At 37.6% G+C, this 23,287-nt stretch overlaps 1 protein-coding gene and 1 long non-coding RNA gene across 2 annotated transcripts in view; one reads left to right on the top strand and one right to left on the bottom strand.

The window, feature by feature from the left end:
- The window catches only part of STON2 (stonin 2), an 81,145-nt gene that overhangs the window by 46,950 nt on the left and 10,908 nt on the right, over window positions 1–23,287 (top strand). The window contains exon 5 of the mRNA XM_070941129.1: window positions 21,398–23,257. Within this exon, the coding sequence (XP_070797230.1) occupies window positions 21,398–23,257 (1,860 nt within the window). The remainder of the gene's footprint in view (window positions 1–21,397; window positions 23,258–23,287) is intronic.
- Window positions 18,505–23,287, bottom strand: part of LOC139315126 (uncharacterized) — a 32,466-nt gene continuing 27,683 nt past the window's right edge. Inside the window, exons 3-4 of the long non-coding RNA XR_011600242.1 lie at window positions 20,452–20,605; window positions 18,505–18,932 (exon numbers count right to left, since the gene is read on the bottom strand). This is a non-coding gene — a long non-coding RNA (uncharacterized lncRNA). The remainder of the gene's footprint in view (window positions 18,933–20,451; window positions 20,606–23,287) is intronic.

Below are 23,287 nucleotides of genomic sequence, written 5' to 3'. Positions count from 1 at the left end.
GTTACATGTGCGAGTAGAACCAAGTTTATTAAAAGCGTCTAAACTTCAGGGGTGTCAAACTGGCTGTCTGCAGGCCAGATGCCTCACATGCAGGACAAAGGCACCCCAGCTCCATGAAGGAAAAAAACGTTGTGATACATCACGTGATGGCAACATGGCACCATGAGTTTGAGACAGATACTTAAGACCCCAAACAACAAATAATGTACATCATAGAAGTTACAGGGTATGATAGAAAGCATGTACTTTTGAGCATTCCCTCGTTGTTGTGGGGAAAAGAGAGAAGAGTGAAAGAAATCAGAGCAAAAACAAAGACTTTTCTCTGTTCCTTCTAGTCTTTTGCACCTAGTGGTCAATTAGAAGCCCAAAGAACCAGTGCTTTTGGAACTGGAACTGAATTTTCTACAGTTTGGTCTTCCGACCATATTCTGTGTGAAATGGTCTATATCAGGGGTATCAAACTCAATTTCATTGAGTGACACATCAGGGTTGTGTTTGACCTCGGTGGCCAAGGTGGGAGTGGCCAGGGTGGGCATGGTCAGCTTGACCTCACTCACGTCGGAGGCACCTGTGGTGGCCCAGGCACTCTGGCAGTGAAAACGGGCTCCTGAGCTTCCTGCAACCCAGTGAAAATGGCGCTCGGGAGGGCTGCCCGTGCCCTCCTGAGCTCCATTTTTGGCTGTTACCGCCTCCTGCAACCCTCTGCCAGCGAAAACAGAGCTTGGGAGGGCCGCACATGGCCCTCCCAAGCTCCGTTTTCACTGACAGGCACCACGGGTCAGTCCTTTGCTGTTTCCAGGGCGGCCCCATGGGCCAGATCTAAGCACCCCGCGGGCCAGATTCGGCCCCTAGGCCTTGAGTTTGACACCCCTGGTCTATATAATAGAGCATTTGGTAGTCTCTGAACTTGGTTGTTTGCTTGTAGATGTTTCATTACCCAACTAGATAACATCATCAGTGCAAGTGAGTGGTTTGCTTCCTGTTTATATACAGTAGTCTGCCCCAGTTTTGATGAGGGTGCAGTTTTCTCCTTGATTAGGGTATTTTTTTTGCTTGATTGTTTGCCTGGTATTAATCTCTGTTTAACTTGGTGATAGCTGCTGGAGAGGATATGTTCTGGGTTTTTATTATTATTATTATTCTTTCTTAGCTTTTATGTTGCCTCTTGAATAGTTTGTAAATTTGGTTTATCTCTATGTGTCTATTGATGGCTGAATGCCAAGCTTCCAGGAGTTTCTTAGTGTTTTGGATTTAGTTTGGTAATGCTCACAGTTTTCCAGTTGATTCTGTCCATATGTCTACTTGATGTTCATAGATACACTCTGCTAGTCTTCTATGTAGCCTGTCTGCCTACATAGTGGCAATCATTACACCGTACGTAATAGATGGCTCCTGTTTCTTCTTGGACTACTGGGTCATTTGGTTTACTTAAAATGTTTAGGAGGATTTCAGTTGCTTTGTATCGTACAGCAATGCTGTCTGGTTGTAATAGTCTGTTACTTGTTTTTGAGTTATGATGTAATGGAGTGACTGGTCAGAATTTTTTTTGATAAAGTTGTATGAGTATCCATTTTGTTGAAAGATGTGTTTCCTTTTTTCTGGTGTTCTGGGTCACTGCAATATATTTGTATTCGTCCTTTCCCCCACACATTCAGAGTACATTTGAAACTCATTCTACTATCAGAAATGGAAGTCAGCCTTTTTTTCTCACTGGGACAGTGCCCTGGAAACCACAACTACAGTGTTCAGCCAAAATGCATGGAGTACTGGTGTTTGTGAGTGAATTGTACTTACTTGTGAAATTAAAGATACAATGAAAACATTGCTTTTAAAAATAGAGAAATAATGCAAAAAGGCTATTGCAGAATAAATGATGGGAAATGGATAGCTCCAATTAGTCACAGTTTGATGAAAAACTGAGAGTGGTATAGATAGGAAAATAGGTTCCTTTATTTAAAGTTTATGAAATGTGGACTGGACTGTATAATTTAAAATAATAATTGCTTGTGACTTTAATTTTTTTTTTTGTCTCTGTTTTTTCCCCCAATTTTTTTCTCCTATAAGAAATGGTAAGCCAGAATTGTAGAACTGTGCCAGGAAAGCAAAAAAGTAAAATTAGCCAAAGTTAATGCATGATGTTAAGAGGAACAAAAAGGGTTTTGTAGAAATGTTAAAAATAAAAGGAAAATATAACAGCTACTTAATGAAAATAGATAAATATTAATACATTACAATGAAAAAGCAAACAACTCAGCTCACATTTTCTTCAGTCTGATCCAAAAACATATATGTATCCATCAGGAAACTGAAGAGCCAGAAAAAGGGCAAGGTTGAAGCAGCAGATTGATAGAAATATGAGGGAGAACTTAAATTTAAATGAATTTTAATGCCGACAATCAGATTAATTGCACCCTTATGTATTACCCTTGTGAAATCCTGAAGAACTGAATACCAAGATGAGTGGAGGGGAACAAATGTTTTAACTGTTCTCAAAAATAAAGTATAAGAAAAATCAGCAAGAAAGATGGAAGAGGATTTCACAAAGAGATTTATCTGTCACCATCTTAGATACACTGCAATTATTTTACACAGTAGAAATCATAAGCCAAAATTTTGGCAAAATATATTTGCCATCCAACCTGGGTCGGTCACCGACCCAGATTGGATCCTGCAACATTATTTTGGGGCATGTATATTTGCTTTCCTTCATGAACTACATTTTACTTTCTTCAGATAACTTTCTTAATACTCTAGTCTAGATATAATATACATTGGCTTTAGCAAATTATTTGATAGAATATCTTTCTAATGAGCATGTCAGTTAAGTGTGGGCTGGATGAAATTATAATAAATGCATGCAAAGCTTTATAATGCATATAAAGCTTTCCTAAAAATGGTATTTAGAATAGCTCATCAATGGTTCCTCATCTATTTGGGGAGAGGAATTGACGAGATGCTACAAGGATCAATCCTGAGTCCTTTGTGGTTTAGTATTTTTATTAATGACATGAATGAAGAGATGGAGGTAATGTTTATGAAATGAAATAAAATTGAGTGGGAGAAGTAACACCCAGAGGTTATTTCATTTATACCTTTGGGCAGGATGGGTGTAGCCCCCATTGAGGAATGATTGTGTGTCTGTTGCTTCCTGGTTTTGCCATATTTTCTTCTTCTTAATTGCTACCTTGTTTTTATGTTTTTGCTGAACCATCCAGAGTCATTGGGTTTGGGGTAATATACAAATGAATATATAATAAATAAGTTTTATCTAGGAGATGAAAGCAACATAATGGAATTTTACAGAGACAAATGCAAAGTTATTTGATTAAGAAAGAGAAACTCTGTGTGTGTGTGTGTGTGTGTGTGTGTGTGTGTGTGTGTGTGTGTAGTATAATTTCTAAATCAAGGGAAGGAATTTTTTCAACCTTATTCAGCGTTGATCATATTTGACCTCAAGTATTGTGTCCACTTCTGGGAATCACACATTAAGAATGATTCTGAGAAATAGGTAAAGATTCAGGCCATCAGATGGTCAGGCCCTTCTAGATACTATGAAGAGAGACTGAAGAACCTTTTAATGTCTGACACTGAGAAAAGATCACTGAAATGGGAAGTTATGTTAACATTCTTCAATTATTGCAGAGTTGTCACACAAAGGAAAGTGAAAACCAGCTTTTCCAGATTATGGGGCATGTTAACCCTTCTCACACCAGTGAAAGAACACTTCTTGTCCCCCAAATTCCCTCAAATTTTCTTTTGGGGATTTTGGAGAAAATAAAGGCAGAGGAGAAGAGAGAGGGGAGGGGAGAGGGGAGGGTTAGGGTAGGTCTTATGGACATAAAGTTCACAAGAGTTTCATTTCTTAATCATGTTTGGATATAACTAATTTACAGATAAAGAGAAGCCATTAAGAACCTTCAAAATGGCATGTTTTATAATACTAATTGAGTTTTCTTCAATCCTTAGTCAAAGAAGTTTTATATACAAGCTGAAGAATTTTCATTACTTTTAATAAAAAACAAAAAGATGATTAAGATATTGGGTTTTGGAAAGTTGTAAATGAACTAGGATTTGAAATAAGATTTTGAAATTAATTATTACAATTCTTTCTATGGGAAAATACTGTTGTTTTTTCTTGGAAAAAATTGGATGGAACTTTGAAGGTTGGACACTAGAGGGAAAAAGAAAGAGATAAAGATTATAATTAAAGGAGAAGAACACTTAAATTTAACGTCAATAAAGATTGGAACAAAATACTTTCACTATTGGACAATATGTGTGAACAATGGGCCCAGAATTTAATTTTAAGTGTCTGCCATTATAGAGAGACTGTATTTAAAAGACGATATAGAAGAAGAAGAACAAGTTTTACTGGACAAGACTGATATTGATTTGAAAGTGGATTTAAAAATCAGGTCACAAGAATGATATGGAAAAAAATGCTATGTGGAATATACAAACAAAACCAGTTGATGTTTTAATAATTAAAAAGTCTGTACAAATAATAAACTAAAAATGTGACCTAGATATCTTTCCCTTATTGGATTTACAAAAGAGACTTGTGAAAGATAAAAGACAAAGAGGAAAAATGAAATCAAATTCTAGGATATTATTGAAAGTGATTAAAGATCAATATTGTTAAAAATAAAAGGCAAGAATATAAATTATTTTATTTGATCAAGTTAAATTAGATGTGTTGTTATCTCTGGTAACCCCAATGCATGTTTGCTGATCAGGACTGAACAATGAGCTTTTAAAGTTTTATTTATAGCTAAGAGATGAGATATGAGAAGAAGAGATCATTTATTATATTTTAAAATAAGGTGATAAGTTATTAAAATTGTTTATACTTGTGATGAAGAGGGAAGTTGTTTCTTTATACAGTGTATTTCTTTTATTTCTCTTTACTATATTCTTATCTCTTGTTTGTTTTCTGCTATTCTAGTTCTTCTTTTCTGCACTTTTTCTTTTTTCTTTCTGTTTTCTTGGTTTTAATTTTAAATATTATCTTTTTAAGTGTGTGTGTGTGTGTGTGTGTGTGTGTGTGTGTGTGTGTAAAAGAAATATTGGAAAATCCTTCCAAAAAGTGTGATGTTGACTTCATAATCTTACCATCATGTTAAAAAGGCTATCAGAACTAACTCTATGGCTCTTAAGTTTCAGAGTTATTCAATTTTGGTAAACCCAGTCATATGAGCTGCTTGAGCACAATCCAGCCATAGAACTGGCACCTTTCCAGACAATCAGATCATTTACATGTTGCTCTAGTCCAGTGAAAATAGCTTGCAGGAAAACATCTACTATGCTTCCATGGGAATGTTTAAAGGCCCCCTTGCTGAGAAAATCCACATTATGGATTGTGATGGGTAGTTTCATAAAATGCAAAGTTTGTGTATTAATTATGGAAACCCAGAATAATTTAACAATAATTCATCTACCAACCTCATTATTTATACAATATTTTTTCTTTTTCCCTCCCTGCTTTCTGCTGGAAAGATAACTGTAAGTTCTGTAGGACAGACTGTAGGCCCCGCATTAGCTATGTGTTGAAAATGAAAAGTATCCTTCCTTTCTACTAATAATGATCCAATTTGTTGCTGTTGTTGTTCTTATTTCTTGCAAAACAAAATGCTTGTCCTTGATAAAATGTGATACTTGATTCCATGTGCCTTGCAAAAGAGGAAAGGATTTATTTCATTCATATTAAGTTGTTTGTTTTGCAGCCATTTTATAACCTACAGGGTCAAGTCCTGGCCAGACACAAGGACTAAAATATTATCAGGAATGCTGATCTATAAGACTTTCTTTTCTGATTTGAAGCATGGGAGAAAGACTAGCCCAACCATTCCAGACTTTTGGAGTTTGCACTTAGCAAACTGAATAACAATTGAGTAGAATATATATTTATATATTACACTTTTAATGTTTTATGCTTTAAACTACCCAGGGTCATTTTGTTATGTTTATTTATTAAATTAATTTGCTGGTTGGATGGCAAAAAAATTTACTAAATAAATAATTTATTTATTTAAAATTATCATCTTAGAAGCAATTGTTTTGCAATTAGTGGTAGTAACAACAGTTAGAAATGGCAAATTCTGCTCTACTTTATTTACTTTTGTAAAAATGATCTTTATAGGGCAAAATAAATAAACCATCTCTGTTGTAAAGAACTCAGATAATGAAAAGCTTGTTTGGAATCCAGTTTAGTTCTGAAATTTGGGCACAAAGGAAATAGTATTTCTTTTTCTCTCAAGAAAAATAAGAAAAATGTAGCAAACTTTTACCATCAGTTAGATACTAGTACATTTTTTTTTGTTTGGGAAAGGAATTTGGTGGACTCCTGTCACTGGTGCCAACATTTTAATAAAGAATTTGTGCATAATTCATAAATTGTTCTCTGCAACTCATTCTTTGGTTCAGGCTACATCATCAGACATGATTCTTTCTTCACTATGATTTTACATCAACAATGGTGGTAGTGGGAAGAGGAGGAGGAGGAGGAGGAGGAGGAGGAGGTGGTAGTGGTGGTTCAAGAATTGAAGCCTGGCATTTCCTTAATAACTTCAGAATTTCTCTTTATTGAGTTTTTGGATCAACTTGTTATCTATCCTCTTTCCATTGTCACATTTGGAATCAAAGGTGTTTCTACTTCCTGTGCTTCCACATTAGGCTGAGACTTATTTAACCATCTCCCTATCTAAGTATGCATAGCCATGTGTAGCCATGCCTAATTGTGATGATGCAAAAATGCATGACAACATCAACAATGCAATTGCCACCCTATCATACTTTTATCACAACATCCCAAACAAAAACATAAAAGGTGGAGTGTGTACTACAATATTGCAAAATGTGTTTTGTCACTTGCACTAACTTGTGGCTCTGTGGGATGCCTACACAGATATGCAAAAACAATCCATTTTATCCGTCCTATCTGAAGTTTTTGAAATTACAAAAAGAAGCAAGAGTTATTCAATAAATAAACATCAATCTATTAACTATTCTCAAATCATCTCTTGTGAAGCAAAAATAACTCTGGAATCATAGGAAATATTATAGGTCTCATATTTATATGGACTATGATGGTCTATGATAGCTCATTGAGGTCAAAAGCTGTAACATACTTTCCCTCTAGTATACAACAGAATCTCAGTTACTTGCTCCTGGACCATTGTATGACATTTACTATTTTCCAGATGATTTGAACAAATGGAAGTCCACTATTAAGGAGTATTTTAGTTTATAGCTAATATTAATGTGATTTTAGCCAATATTCATTATGTGATTGAAGTTGTCCTCATTTGTAAGTATAAAGACTTCCGCATGTAACAAGCAGTCTTGCAGAAAAGAAAAACAAAAACAACCCGAGATGCATAGCTACCCTATGTTAACCTCGTGTCCTCTTTCAGCTGCAGCTGTTGAGATCTACACGTAGGATGGGGATATTCTGCTACAAAAATGATATTTTCTGTACTTTATTGTTAACAATGGAACAGTATACTTTTCATATACTTTGACACTTGGGGAGTTTCAGGACAATATGAAAATTTAGTAGATTTCTAGATTTGAATCTAATAAACTGTGAAGTACACACTGTAGAAAACAATTAAACATAGCCTTTCATGAAAGGGGTAACCATAAAATTGTGCTTCATTAAGCGACATCTTGTGTTGGACAGAGATTTCGAATTGATTGGCTCATAGAACAAACAGCAGACTCTGCTATAGATTTCTGTTTGCTTTGCTGCTATAGCAACAGGTTAAGGATTCTTTTTCTTCTGTATTATCTGTGGTTTTTTAGTTAAGCCTATTCGTTGGGAATATAAAAAGCTAAAACAAAACTGGAGGGTCAGATTTTAGATGTGATGAAATAACATTCTTAACATATATTGCCTGGAAAGGAATTTTCTTGGGATAAAGTTTTTCTAGGGGTATATAGCATCTTAACTAATCTTTAGTTAAGAAGATTGCTCAAGTCACCATTTGCAGCCAAATGAACCTACCTTAACCAAAATATCTGTTTTAAAGACTTGCTTTCTGCATTTACCTTATTGGGAAGGTAAATTGATAGCTAATAGGGTGAGGATCCTGACTGCATGAATATTGAATTTCCCACCATATTAAACCTCTTTATTTATTACACATTGTTACTCTGAAACCACTTTTGGAATTGATCTTATCTTCCCAGAAGACATTTTACTACTGTCTATTTTTTAAAAAATTCTGTTGTTGTGGTCTTTTAAAAATTTAATCTTCTGGTATTTCTTTGAACTTCTGTAGAAGAATGTGTCAACTGTTCAAAAAAAAAAAAGGAACTCCTGGGACATTATTTTACCAAGAGTATAAAACTTTATTGAATAAACCAAATTGGCACAGAAGAAGCAAAATCAGCTCTGGGTTTCCTGTGCAAAAACAAGCCTAGTAATTCCCCCTTTTCCCTATAGGCCACTCACGGTCTAAAATGTCCACCAATCAGTCCTGTTCATTTTGTTATAGGAAACAGCAAGCCACACCGGGACATCTGCTCAGTGTGTCTTTAAAATGCCAGCAATATCTCACCGTGCCGAGGATGTTTGAATACCATTCTCCCACCTTTGCATTCCATCCACCCCCTCCCTGTTATTGTCAACTTGTGAGGGAAGGAAAAATGCAGGTGAAAGTGAGAATCAGCCTTGACAGAATGCATATTCTTAAAAACAGCATTTAATGGATTCAGTTTCCCAAAGAGTACTTCATAGCATGTGGACATCTGTCTGCAATTTTTTAAAGTAGCCACATCTTTTCCCCAGATGACCCAGCTAATGAGGTGTTGTGTAGTCATAATGAATAAGTGATTGAAATTAAATCATAATACAGACTGATGTGCAAAGATCACTCATGAGAAGGCATAACGGTTGTTTTCATAGAGAACTGTATGATGCAAGCCATCATTTCAGTAGTTTAATACATCATCTAACTCAGTGTTTCTCAACCTTGGTAGCTTGAAGATGGGTGGACTTCAACTCCCAGAATCCCCCAGCCAGCAGGTTGAGAAATACTGATCTAACTCTTGATCATGATGATTCTATATGTCCTGCCAGGTAAGGCTTTTTAAAAATGTGTTATTTTATTGTCTTTGTATGCTATCTTGAATCACATGGATAATAAGGTGGTCTTACAAATCAAACAGACAGATAAGTGTGTGCTCCCAAACCATAACAGCATGAATGTAGTACCATGGGACATACTACCTGTGGAACGGAGCCCATGATGAATCAGTGGTTGCAATAACAATCTTACAAATATTCTAGAGCTAGACAAAGAATTAGATATTTAAATGTCCAGAACTATTTGGAGTCAGTTCATATAAACCGTTACGTGGAATTGTCTGCACTGTAGATTTGTATGCATGAATTGTGCCTGAAAGAATTAAGGAAAAGATTGATTGGAACATTCAATTGTAATATTTCAATACTTTGAATGGCTACCAAAAGTTTTCCTGGTAAAGATAAAGAATTTCACCACTGAAAAACACCCACCTGCAAACAAATCAAATGAATGTGTTATTATAACTCAGAATTAGCCCAGCTTTATAATTTAAGAAACAAGAGACTCCCTAGTTCCCACCCAAAAGGGGGTGTTTTGAGGATATGAAGTAGAATGCGATCCCACAATTATTATTAGGTATTATTATCATAATCGTGTATTATTGACTGTGTCTTGCTGGTTAGCCTTTCTTCTGAAATTGCAACCTCAATGCTTAGTCTGGACTTTAGTTCCTTCTGTCCCTGCAAAGCAACAGCAGGTAATGAGCATGAAAAGTTATAGAAAGGAAACAGTGGCCTGGCCTCTTGCTAATTCCATTTCCTGGATTTCTGTGATGCGACCCCTGGTAACCCCATGAATTTTGTCCATCTCTGCACACACACAAAGGGAACGAATAGAAAAGAAAGGACATCAGTAAGATAACAAAGCAATATTGGCTTCTGTTAATTTCCTGCAATTGTTTGCAGTTGTGTCTGCGTTAGAAGCTTTATGATGAAGGGTTGTTTATCTCCTTGACAGGAGTATCTGTCACTGAGTGATCTCAAAGAAAAAAGAAAGAAGGTCCTCTTTACTCCAGAGATGAAGGTCACTGTATGAATAGTGTTCTTGTTAAGGGAACTGCACCCACATTTTTTTTTTTTTGGCTTTTGTTTGGAGTCTTGATGTCTGGCTTGAAAAAGATTTCAGTAACTACAAAAAGATTGCTGTGTTTGTGGAATCCCCTGGGTCACCCGTTTCCAAAGAAGGGGAATATGGACTGCCCTGAAGTAGCATGGGTTCCTTCATGATCCCTCAATTGGAGTGCCATCAGGCTGTTATTCTGTTCAGAACAGGTCAAGAAAAATAGAGACCTTATTTTCTGCCAGATTTACTTTCAGGTTGCCAGGGTGGTTTATTTTTGGTTCAGTTTTAATTCAGTGTTACTTGAATGGCCCTAGCTTGCTGTCTACAGATTAAATATAGTTGCTTTGTCTGACTCTACCACAAGATTATGGTTAACCATGACTGAGAAAAGTGTAACTGTTTATTAACTCAAAAGATCTTGTGCAGGTAGTTTTTCTCGCCATCTGCAATTTCTTCTTCATACTGAAGAATCGTTGGGGGGGGGGGGCGGGGAGGAGGCACATTCCAGACTAAAAGAACAGGCTGTTATTTTGAGTAGTGAGGGGAAGAAAATGACAGTCTTTGAAACTACAGAACTACCTTAGAGAAAAATAGTGTTTTCATGCAAAAAATGAGTTACAATTGAGCATTTTAGGTAACTGGGTGTGTGAGAGAAATATAGACAAATAATGTAGGAAGGCTCTTGTGTCCAAGGTGTCCATTCATACGTCATGCCAAGCCACCAAAATTGTTCTTTTAGGCTTAGCATATTTTCTAATCTACTTGATTGTAAGTCACAATTTATGCTTTATTCAACTACAATGAAACAAGCATGAATTAACATGATGCGTGAACCCAGCCACTGTCTATATATTGTGTAAGCCAGATGTATATTTTATATGCTTGCACTTAAAGGACTCTGGCCTCAGACTCTTGCATCTGTTAATTCTACTGGGAAGATCTTCTATTCCAGGGGTCCCCAACCCCTGGGCCACAGCCAACTAGTGGGCTATGAGCTGTTTGCAGAACTGGGCCGCAGAAGCGGCAGGTGAGCGCACACACATCCCCACTTGCGCGAACAGTGAGTGTGTGCATGCACGCTCCATTTGCGTGAAGTGGAGGGTGCATGTGCCCGCCACTCACACAAATGAAGCTGGCCGCTCATGCGGAACCATCCCGTCTTCCCCTGCACCAGTCTGCAAAGCCAGAAAGGTTGGGGAACCCTGCTCTATCCCACACATTGTAGAGCAGCTTCCAATCACCTTATTTATGATATGACTCATTGCTGAATTGTTATAAAATTAGGTCTATTGTTTTTAGAATGTATACCCTCTTATTAAAGTCAATGTATGTTATAAACAAAGTATTCCAATATTTAATAAAGCTCATCTATCTAGTTTAGTTCTATTACATGGATTGATAGTGTGTGTGTGTGTGTGTGTGTGTGTGTGTGTCTGTAAGAGGGAGAGGGGATATTTTAAAATATCCAAAAAGAAAAATAAATAAGAATAGCAAAGTAAACTAAAAAAACAAATTTCAGTAAAACTTCTGTTTCACTCATGTATTACCAAAAAAAGAGACCACTTTGCTTAAAAAATACTTAAGTTGATTTTTGAAGGGAAGAATAATTGCTATATTTTAAATAAACAGCCAGATTGGAAAAAAATGTGAGCAGATGGCTTGTGTGCTACCTTACTCTGCTATACAGATGCATAGCACATTATTTATAAAGTATTTTAAGGCTCCTATTTTTATATCTTACGGTCAAATTATGTTTGGATTAGAAAACTTCAAACTGAGGACACTTAAATGTGTTGACTTCCTTATAAGAAAGATTATTATAATTTCATAACTCAACCTTTTAAAAAAATGTTTATCATCTGAATATGCCAACATGATTCTATAGTCTGGTCCTGCAGCATTCCAGATACAAGTATATGGCTAAGAGGCATTAATCATAATTGTAATAAAAATAACAAATTTAAATTCTTGTCATTTTGTCATCTGCTTATTCTCACAAGCTAGTTTGGTGAAGTGATTAAAGCACCAAGTTCGAAATCAGTAAAGTGTGAGTTCTAATCATATCTTAGACACAAAGCCAACTGGATGATTTTGGGCCAGTCCTTCTCTTTCAGCCCTAGGAAGAAGGCAATGGTACCCCACTCTCAAAAATTACTTGTCCAGCAATCAGCAGAAGTCAAGACTAACTCAAAGGAATGCACAAAAGAAAGTTTTTCTATCAGAATTGTGCCTTTCTCATTCTTCATTTTGGAGCTGATAAAAATTTTTCATGGAAAACTCTGCCCTTTAACTGGGCAGGAAATTAATTGACTATATAGCAACTGATGAAAATAGTACTTTGATGTTACATCAGATTGATGTACTATCACTCAAGTCATCGTCTTCGTTTATGAAGTAATCTTAAATTATCTTGTATCTCCTCTGCCCTGGTGGACCTATAGCATCCCTCTTCTTACTACTTGAATCCAAATTTTCTGTCTATTACCCCACCAACTAGAATATGACAGAGAGAAATAGGTTAATATATCTTCCTTGGTATTGTCAAAAGAGGAAAAATCTTGTTCTTTGTGCTTTTCTTGGTAAGAGTTTAAAGTGAATGCACTATGCTATTTATCAGAATTAGAACAAGAAGAGGTATCATACAAAAAGGCTGCTTGCCTCAACTTGCTCTCGCTTGGAGCTTTTAATAAAATAAAATGGATAGCATCTTCTGTATGCTTTTCTTTTGTTCCTGTCATTCCATTCCTGGAAAATAACAGTTTCTAGAAATAGTCTTAACAGTAATGAATTATTAAAGATCCCAGACATAAAAACAGCTGAGTAGCTTGAAGAGGCATGCTTAATGTTTTTTGCCCCCCAGTTTTGTGGAAATATCTCTGAAGGATGGTATAGATTTAGTGTTCAACAACATCTTAAAAGGCCACAACTTCTCATACTCTGAAGTAGGCATATTCATTTAAGGGTTATTTGTTATTATGGTTGTTAGCAATTTCTGGGTTCAGAGGCAAATTTGTCTCTGAATATCAATAATTTAGGAGCCAAAATATTGAATCTCAGCGCCTTCGGGTTTTGGGGGAAGTATCCTGTAAGCATCTACTTTGTCAGCATAGAAAATAGATGGCTTTTAGTCTGGTTTAATTTAGCAGGGCTCTCTTTGGGTTGTTGCTGCTCTTAAGATCTCTGATGTTTTTGGAATTGTTGTCTTACTCATAGTCATAATTTCTAAAATAGTACTGATGTTCTTTGGGCAGAACTAGATTACACGGGATTCCAATATTGATTCAGACTTGATAAGGGGAGATTTTGACAATGTCTCCTTAATTTCCTCAAGTCACAGTATGTTTTTAGGGAGCACTACCTCTCTACTTTTTATTCCTCTAGTCCAGGGGTGTCAAACTCAAGGCCCAGGGGCTGGTTCTGGGCCATGGGGTGCTTAGATATGGCCCATAGGGCCACCCTGGAAAGAACAAAGGACCGGCCCACAGTGCCTCTGTCCGAGCTCCGTTATAGGCCACGGCAGCCTCCTGCAGCCCTCTGACAGTAAAAATAGAGCCCAGGCAGGCAGTGCGCACTTCCCCAAGCTCTGTTTTTGCTGGCAAAGAGCTGCAGGAGGCGATCGCGGCCAAAAACAGAGCCTCGCGTGACATCAAGCTGGCCATGCCCACCCAAGCCATGCCCCCCATCCCCCCCCAAGGTCAAACACAACCCTGATGCACCCTCAATGAGATCAAGTCTGATATCCCTGCTCTAGCCTATTCTTGGCCAAATAAATAATTTTCCTTACAGTGGTAAGGAAATATATCAGTTATAGTAGTGGAATCCAAGAGTCAGAACCTACGAGATCAGGTTAACAAAACTTCAGATAATATTTCTTCAAAATCCCCAGGTAAACATTTAAAATACTACAAATGATGGCTCAAACAAACATCAACAACACAGTTATAATGCCAATAAAAATATTTCAAGCAAAGCAATAGCAGTACTTATCCCTGAGATATTTGTATAAGTGCAACTTCAACTATGAACTGGCCTGAAACCTACTAAAGTGTCTCTTACACAGACGCAAGCATTTTCAAAATATCATGTTGTGAATAACAAAGGAGAAGTCCTCTAGACCACTGATTAAAATAATATATTCTGTAGACAGCACAGTGTGGATAAAAGGAAGCTTATTTCCTATTTGTTCCTCATCTTATGAATTATCATCACCAACCCCTCCCTTTTTGAAACAGTTTGCTGCCCACGCAGCCTGCAATAGCCATGAAATTGTTTCGGTTGTATATTCTGAAGCTTATTACAATTATACTGAAGTTTTTGTGCATTTGAGAGAAGCATTTGTTCCCAGGAATGGGATATTTTACTTTCTGTGCTTCAGTTAGTTCAAGGTCACCTATATAAACATGAAGGTGTTATACACGTTCATATGCATAAGTAGTTGGGGTGTATCTATCTTTTAAAAGTAGAAATACCTTTACAAGAAATATTTATTTCCTTACATTATGGATTAGATTGTATCCAAAATAGAAAAATTATGAAAACTCTTATCGGAAAACATAAAGATACAGTAAACATGCATTTGAACAGATAATCTAAACTATTCTCTTTAGTAGAACAATAGTAACTGTTTATCTAGATGAGCAATATAATCATATAAGGAAAACATTTGCATTGGAAGTATAAAGGAAGGTCCTGGGCCCTGCAAAGGACAACTGTGGTGAGGCTGCTAAATGTCATCCTCTGATTTCATAAATCAGGCCAACAAGATTTTTATTCTATGGATTTCATTTCTCAATATTTTCCAGGCTTTTCCTCTCTGGACAGGAATACTTGGCACTAGGTTGTCCTAGGTTGACCGAAAATCTCCATAGACATCTGGCACTAGGTTATCTTCATAACCTGTTCCATTTATGTTAGATTCATTTTTATTTTTAAACACAGAGCTACAAATCATTATGCTTAATCATCGAAGATCCTAACAGCACAATCTTATATACAGCATTCAGGCAGGTTTGCATTTAAAAGTGTTGTGTCTCTCTGTGTGTGTGCATGTGTACCTTCGAGTCAGTGGCAACTGACTTGGAAAAGTCCATGTACTTTTCTTGTCAATATTTCTGATTGATTTGCCATTACCTGCTTCCTAAGGCTGAGGCAGAGTGACTGGCCTCAGGTCATCCAGCTGTCGTGGCCTGCCAGCGGCCTGCGTGGATCGTGGCTGATCCCAACGAGGAGGCTGGGGTGTTGTGCCAGGAGCCGGCGCAGCTGGTGCTCACATCGGACAGCGAGGAGGCTGAAGAGGATGTGGTGCCAGAGGCAGAGACTCAGCCAGGGCCTTCAGAACCTCCAGAGGCTCCTTCAAGTGGAGAGAGCGAAGTGGAGGAGCCTCTTCTCAATGCTCGAGCACGCAGGGCTGCCAAAAGGCAGGAGTGGCTACTCAGGAGGAGGAGGTCTCCTCGAGAGTAAGGCTTGAGGATAATTGGCCACTCCCTTAGCCTATTTAAGTCACACGCCTTTAGTAAGTTTCTTGCTGGAAACAACTTGTAATTATCATCAGAGCATTTTTGGAAAAGTCTTATCTTGTTTTCTGGGCTGGTTGCCAACCTTTGCCGGACTTTGGTTTATTCTTGCTACTTAATAAATTTGATAAGGACCGTTGGTATGTGTCAATATCCTCGGAAATCCAGAGCTGGGGCAGAACACCAGCTGGCTTCATTCCTAAGGCAAAACTAGAACTCACCTGATTCTAGCCTGATGCCTTAACCACTATACCGAACTGACTCTTAGTAATGCTTACTCCTTATTATGTAGATAGAAGATTAAAGATGATATGAGATCAAATGTGAACTTTTAATTTAGAGTTTCAGGAATTACTTGATTTTCACCTGTCATGTTGCTGTTGACTCTTTAACAACCACATAGATAGGTTTTCTCCATGAAGAATCTTTTGATCGGTGTAAAATGAGTTATCAGTTCACAAGCACTTGAAAAATTGCAGTTTCAGAAATATTGAGAATGCTACTGAATATTATGTAGCATTGTATGTCAACCAAAACGTACCTTCTAATACAACCTACATGTGTTTTTCAAATCCTGATTTCTTTGATAATCGGTCAGAGGTACCTCAGTGAGAAGAAATACCTGAAACATAGCTTGAGCAAGATTGCTCCCTTTCCCACAGCAAATAGTGGTGAAACCTGAGTGTATTCTAAACCAGTGAGAACTCTTAATTCAAAAAGAAATTGTGATGAGGCCCATCATTGCCTGGTTTGGGTACATTATTAGCTGGTAGCTTCAGTTCTTTGAGTGCAGTTGAGAATTTCAGGAAGCTGAAAATTAATTTTGTTTCTGATAGAGCAGGTTAATGAAAATAGCAAAAGAAGATAAAAAATTATCCAAACTACCTACTTCACGGCATAGGTGGTATTCAGCAGGTTCTGACCAGTTCTGGAGAACTGGTAGCAGAAATTTTGAGTAGTTTGGAGAACCGATAAATACCACCTCTGACTGGCCCTCCCTCCATCTATTGTCTGCCTCCCAAGTCCCAGCTGATTGGGAGGAAATGGGGATTTTGCAGTAACCTTCCCCTGAGTGGGGAGGGAATGGAAATTTTATAGTAACCTTCCCCTGCCACGCCCACTAAGCCACGCCCACAGAACCGGTAGTAAAAAAATTTGAATCCCACCACTGCTTCACCGGTGTCAAACTTGCTGCGTCATGTGATGTCTTGTGATGTTTTTCCCATTCGCGGAGCTGGAGTGGGCGTGTGGGCGTGACGCATCCAGCCCGCAGGCCACCAGTTTGACACTCCTGATCTACTTAGTCTTATGGATAAGCTGTAGTCAGATGTTTATATACTCTCATTTAGTGACTACATTCCATTCCAATACTTTGGTCACTAAGCAAAATGGTCATGAGGTGATCATGTGATTGAGAAAGACATTGCAAATATCATTGGTTGCAGTTCTCTCATTCAGATAATGTGCCTTGCTCTTTTTCCCCCTCCCTTTTTCTTTTATCCCTTTGCAGGGCAGAGATTGCTTAAAGAAGTGATCTCTTCCTGAACTGCTTTTCTGGACAGAGCAAACTCAACTCTGTGACCTTAATTGCTTGACTAGAAGCCTCCTGCTGGCTGCACAGCTGCCTGAAACTTACCAGACTTAATCAGTTTCACACTGAAGGCTTTTGTTGTCAGATGCAAGAAATTTGGTGGGGAATGTGCACATTGGTCAGAAAATTGTTGTTTTTAAACTACTGTTTATTACTGTCATACATGTGAATGGTCACTAAATGAGGTAGTTACTAAACGAGTGGCTATTTCTTTTATCTGGATTTAAATAGCTGATAACACTTTAAAGCAAAAACAGACTGGTTGAGGTTTCCCAATCATAACATACAAGGAAATTGGTACACGTGTAACTGAAATGCACAGATTTCTAGAAATCCAAGAGCCCCTTTTAATGTTCACACAAAATGATGGGACAATAGGAAAAATTGAAGCCTTGTGCAGGTCTGAAAAACTTCTACTTGCAAAAAACTTGAAGTCAGAGCCATTATATAAAAACTCTACTTAACATTCTTTTATATGCTTATGCACATTCCTATGCAACATCTCTAGGGAATTATCATATAGAGGTCTTTAAAGAGATAGACATAGAAATAGAGACATACCTACACAGATACATACTGCCATATTTTTTTTTATAAAAAGATTTTTATTTTTTTAAAAACAAACACTACATCGTTAATCAGTGTGTCATCTGGGTACAAATTTTTGTGTCATATTTAATGCTTACCACCATTTTATATATATATATATGCTTTTACATTTCAATTTATTGTATCTCCTATTAAAACATTTTCCTTCCAAATTTATTTAATATTATACCACTTTTTGTCCATATTCATTTTCTATCTAAAGGTAAAATTGCCTCCATATGTTATAATACTCCGATTGTTCCTTCCCTTTAATTGCCAATGCTAATCTATTCATTTCTGTATATTCTAATATTTTCTTAATTATCTCTCCCTTTGTAGGGATTTTTTTCTGCTTTCCAATTTTGTGCAAATACAATTCTCGCTGCAGTTATTACACGAATAATCAATTATACATTTTCTTTACTAAATTTCTCTGGTAAAATACCCAACAAAGATAGTTCCGGTTTTAAATCAATATGTTGCTGAGTCATTTTCTCTAATCATATTCGAATTTTTGCCCAATAGTTTCTCGCTTTTGCACATGTTCACCACATATGATAATACGATCCTGGTGTCTGGTGGCATTTCCAACATTTAGTTGATTTATCTTTAAACATTTTTGCCAGTCTTTCCAGTGACATATGCCATTTATAAAATATGTTATATAGGGTTTCACATAGTTGCTGCCATTTATCTAGCTCTATTGTATACCCAAAATTTTTCGCCTATGCTATCATTGTTTCTTTTACTTGTTCTTCTTCTAATTTAATACAAAGTAAGTAGCTATACAATTTTTTAATCATTCTCATCTGTTCCTGTGAGTATCTCATCCAATTCTGTCATCTCCAAGTAAAAACTATATAACTTAGCATCTTTTTCATATCTCGATTGTATTTGCAATTGTGTATACCAAACCATATCAATCCCTTGTTCTTCTAATTCTTGTTTCATTTTCAATTCCCCCTTTTCTGATAAAATATCTAATAATATTTACATACTGCCATATTTTGATAACATATATAACATGGCTTTGTAGTGGGCTGGTTGTTATACGTGGCAATAATATTTGACCATATAATGCTCTTTTCTCTGGAAAAAAAAAAAGTCATGGAGTAAATATACTGAATTTTAATATTAAAGATAAGTTAAGTAATATTAACAATTAATATTAATATTAATCTATTTTAATCTAAAACCAATATTTTTTGTAATACAGTTTAGTTTTATGGCACCATCTTCTGGTCACTCTATTAAATCATTTTTATTTAACAAAAGTCATGGTTCTGAAGTTCTAATGAGGATTGACAACGTGGTTCAAAATTCTCATGCCGCTACTAGGTAGTTATTCTTTGTTTATTTGCTGTTTATTTTATTCAGAATTATTTTCTGACTACCCTCCAGAGCAGTGGTCCCCAACCCCCGGTCCGCGGACCGGTGCCGGGCCGTGAAGTACCTGGCACCGGGCCGCGCAGCGGCCGGGGGACAGGAACGCTTCAGCACAAAGGCTCCTGGGCCGTGCGCAATGGGCCTGCGCAAAGGCTCAGGCTCCTGGGCCGTGCGCAATGGGCCTGCGCAAAGGCTCCTGGGCCGTGCGCAATGGGCCTGCGCAAAGGCTCCTGGGCCGTGGCCCCACCCCTGCGCGCGCTCAGCGGGCCGCGGCCCCACCCCTGCGCGCGCTCAGCGGGCCGCGGCCCCACCCCTGCGCGCGCTCAGCGGGCCGCGGCGATAAAAAGGTTGGGGACCACTGCTCCAGAGAATGATATTCAATATTATAGCTATACTGTTGATCAATAATTCAGTTCTTAAACTGAGGTTTTTACAGTAAAGAAGAACTTACTGTCATTTACTCTGGGGAATCCAGTGTTAAAAATTTTCATGAATTACTGAGATAAGGATAAAAATTGTTCGCCTTCATGGTACTTTGAATGTTATTTTTGAGAGAGTACAACCTGTGTATTTAATCTAATTTAGAACATAGAATAACAGAGTTGGAAGGGACTTTGGAGGTCTTCTACTCCAGCCCTCTGCTCAAGTAAGAGACGCTATACCATTTCAGACAGATAGCTGTCCAGTCTCTTCTTAAAAGCCTCCAGTGATGAAACATCCATAATTTCTGAAGGCAAGCCATTCCACTGGTTTTGTAGGATCAGTTCTTAGTTTTGAGGTTTGAGGATATACTGAAGGCAAATGCTCATACCTGTTCAGTCTTTCACATGGTTTCTTGATTTCAGTCAAATATTTACATACGAACAACAAAATGCTTTACTACTTTATGCTCTACGATTTGTTGTAGTCGATGAATAAACTTCACTCTAGTCCTATTCAGTATATTCTGTGGTGATAAGATCTAACTCAGGGCTGTCAAACTCCAGGCCCATGGGCCGGATGTGTCATGTGCTGGCCACATCCACACTCAATTTAGCGAAGGGGGAAAAAACTCACATGACGCCGGTATGATAATGTGAGTTTGACACCCCTAATGTAACTATTACGTCTACAGGGATTGTTATTTTGGTATACCTTTTCATATCAAAATATATGCATCTGTCTCTTTAACAGAAGCAGATGGAGAAGTAGAATTTGTCTAGGAATATAAAAAGAATCTTACCTGCAGCAAGGCAGATCTATTTAATACATCATCCTGTTTCCCATATTCCTCTTCTATAGGAAACCCACAAGTAGAACAGAATAGTTTTCTGCTATTGTTCCTCAGCAATCAATGCTTCTGTTCCTGGAGGTAGCCTTGAGTTCTTAGAGAAAAGCTAAATGTAAGTGCAAAAGAATAGTAACATGTAAGAGGATGTTTTTCACTGCAAGCAGAAAATTTTGCACTTTAGGCTGTCATAGTGAAGAAAAAAAAATACACCACTTCTCTGTAACAGGATTCTAGTAGCATCTTTTCTGACTTATTAAAAGGCATAGGTTTTTGTGACTTGAACTCACTTTATCAGTTGTGTATAGAGTCTTTTTTGTTTTCAGAATGTTCTTTGGCTTAGATTTGCTAGCTCTTACAATGTCTTTATAAGAGACAGGAGTCTGTTTTTCCACTAGCCATGTATATTTCCATCCTAAAACTGGTTTTTGACATTGCAATAAATATGCACTCGTACAGATGTGACAACATGAAATTTTATCTTTAATAAAATATCTGATCTATTTTAAACTTATGTAAGAGCTAGGACAATCTCACAAGGAGAAAAGGCCTTATACAATGGTCATCCTTAAAACACTCTGCTCTTCTTTTCTGTAAAAGAAATATAATATCTGCTAGTTATTTAATAGATATTTATAGATTCTACTAGTATACTTAAAGATATTTAAACAATATAAGAAAGCTGATTTTCAGAAGGGTAGTTTTATTTCTGTTAAGATTTTATTAATGGCTTCTATATAAATGAGATAAAAGGGACCATTAATATAACTTGTTCCTCCCAAGAAAACCTTATGAGCCTACTGGAATATCTTCATTCCTTCATTATTATGTAATCAATATGTGTATAATAAAAATATCTCAGTCATTGTGCAGTAATTATATTCTTTTTTCCTTCTGTCAGACAATTCTTCATCTCTTCTTGAAGATGAGGAGCTAGGAATGGAGGCCACCAGCTGGCAGCTGAACAACACATCCATTAATGGCCACGGTGAAAGTGCAACCACAGCCCGTTTCCCCAGTTGGGTGACCTTTGATGACAATGAAGTTAGTTCCACTTCTCCAATAACTACATCTCCTGTGAAACAAGATTCTTCATCGTTATTAGAAGGAGCAACAACAGCAACCACACAGGTCATAGATGTGAACACTAGTACTCCTTTATCCTTTAAAAAAAGGGAACGCCCCAAGAGCACCTTGAGTGATTTTTCTAAAGTTCAGAAGCTCGACCTTTCTTCCATCACCTTGCCATCAGTTGGGGGAACACCGCCCTGGAGTGCTACTAATCCTTTCCTTGATGTATCACTAAAGGATGTTCAACCTTCTCCTATCAATCCATTCAGTTCTTTCTTTGAGGAAAGGGATAGACGTACCCAAGGCAACTCTCTCTCTAGAAACACTAGTAAAAAGCAGAGAGATTCTCTTCTTATCCTTCATCAGGAACCTGATTCCATTAGCTTCAATGAGCCAAGTACACACCTCAGACATAGAGATGCTATTGAGCAACTCAAGCAGCTCCATATTGGTGATCCAGATCAACTGAACAGCCTCAGTCTGCCAGATGATGACCCTACAATCTCCACTGAGCTCTATAATACCATGTCCACTTTGGGGCCACCTCAGCAAAAAGATGGCTGGCCAATGATGCTGAGGATACCAGAAAAGAAGAATATAATGTCTTCTAGGCACTGGGGTCCAATATATGTCAAACTGAAAGACAGAAGATATTTACAACTCTTCTATGAAAAGGGTTTGGAAAAGCCTTTTAAGGAATTCAAGCTTGAAATAAATCATGAGGTTTCAGAGCCCAAGCTTCAAAATTATGATGAAAATGGAAGGATACACAGTGTGAGAATAGACCGTGTTACTTACAAAGAAAAAAAGAAATACCAACCAAAGCCAGCTGTTTCTCACATAGCAGAAAAGGAACAGGTTATTAAGCTAGGCACCACCAATTATAATGATTTCCTTAGCTTTATCAGGGCTGTTCAGGATTCATTGATGGATTTGCCTGCTTCCTCAACAGATTTAAGTACAGTTGGACTTAATTACCAAGAGGAAGAAATCACTGTTGACGTAAAGGATGAATTCTATGGAATTTTGGCCAAAGGAGACAACAGGATCTTGCAGTATAATGTATTGACACGAGTACACGTGCTCAGCTTTCTTTCTGGACTGGCAGAGTGTAGGCTGGGCCTCAATGACATTCTTATTAAAGGGAATGAAATTGTTTTGCGGCAGGACATCATGCCCACAACCACTACCAAGTGGATTCAATTGAATGATTGCCATTTCCATTCATGTGTGGATGAAGAGGCATTTGCCAGTGCCCGTGTCATTATGTTTAACCCTTTGGATGCTTGCCGGTTCGAACTGATGCGCTTTAGGAGTGTCTTTTCTGAGAAGACCATGCCTTTTACTCTAAGGGTTACGGCTAGTGTCAATGGTGCTGAGGTGGAGCTTCAGAGCTGGCTGATGATGTCACCAGGGTTCTCATCCAACAGAGATCCTCTAAGTCAAGTCCCCTGTGAAAATGTGATGATTCGTTATCCTGTGCCGCATAAGTGGGTGAAAAACTTCCGGAGAGACAGTGTCCTTGGGGAGAAGTCCTTGAAAGCAAAGGTGAACAAAACTGCTAGCTTTGGATCCACCAGCGTGTCTGGCTCTGAGCCAGCAATGAGGGTAACACTAGGAACTGCCAAATACGAGCATGCTTTCAATTCCATTGTGTGGAGGATAAATCGCCTACCTGATAAAAATTCTGGTGGGTACTGCTGCATGAATTAGATTAGCT

This window comes from Pituophis catenifer, unplaced genomic scaffold (genome assembly GCF_029215685.1).
Source record: "Pituophis catenifer annectens isolate HBS135680 unplaced genomic scaffold, rPitCat1.0.hap2 SCAF_1, whole genome shotgun sequence".
NCBI lineage: Eukaryota > Metazoa > Chordata > Lepidosauria > Squamata > Colubridae > Pituophis > Pituophis catenifer.
Note: the sequence above shows the minus strand (reverse complement) of the source record. Positions and strands in the feature narration are given on the sequence as shown.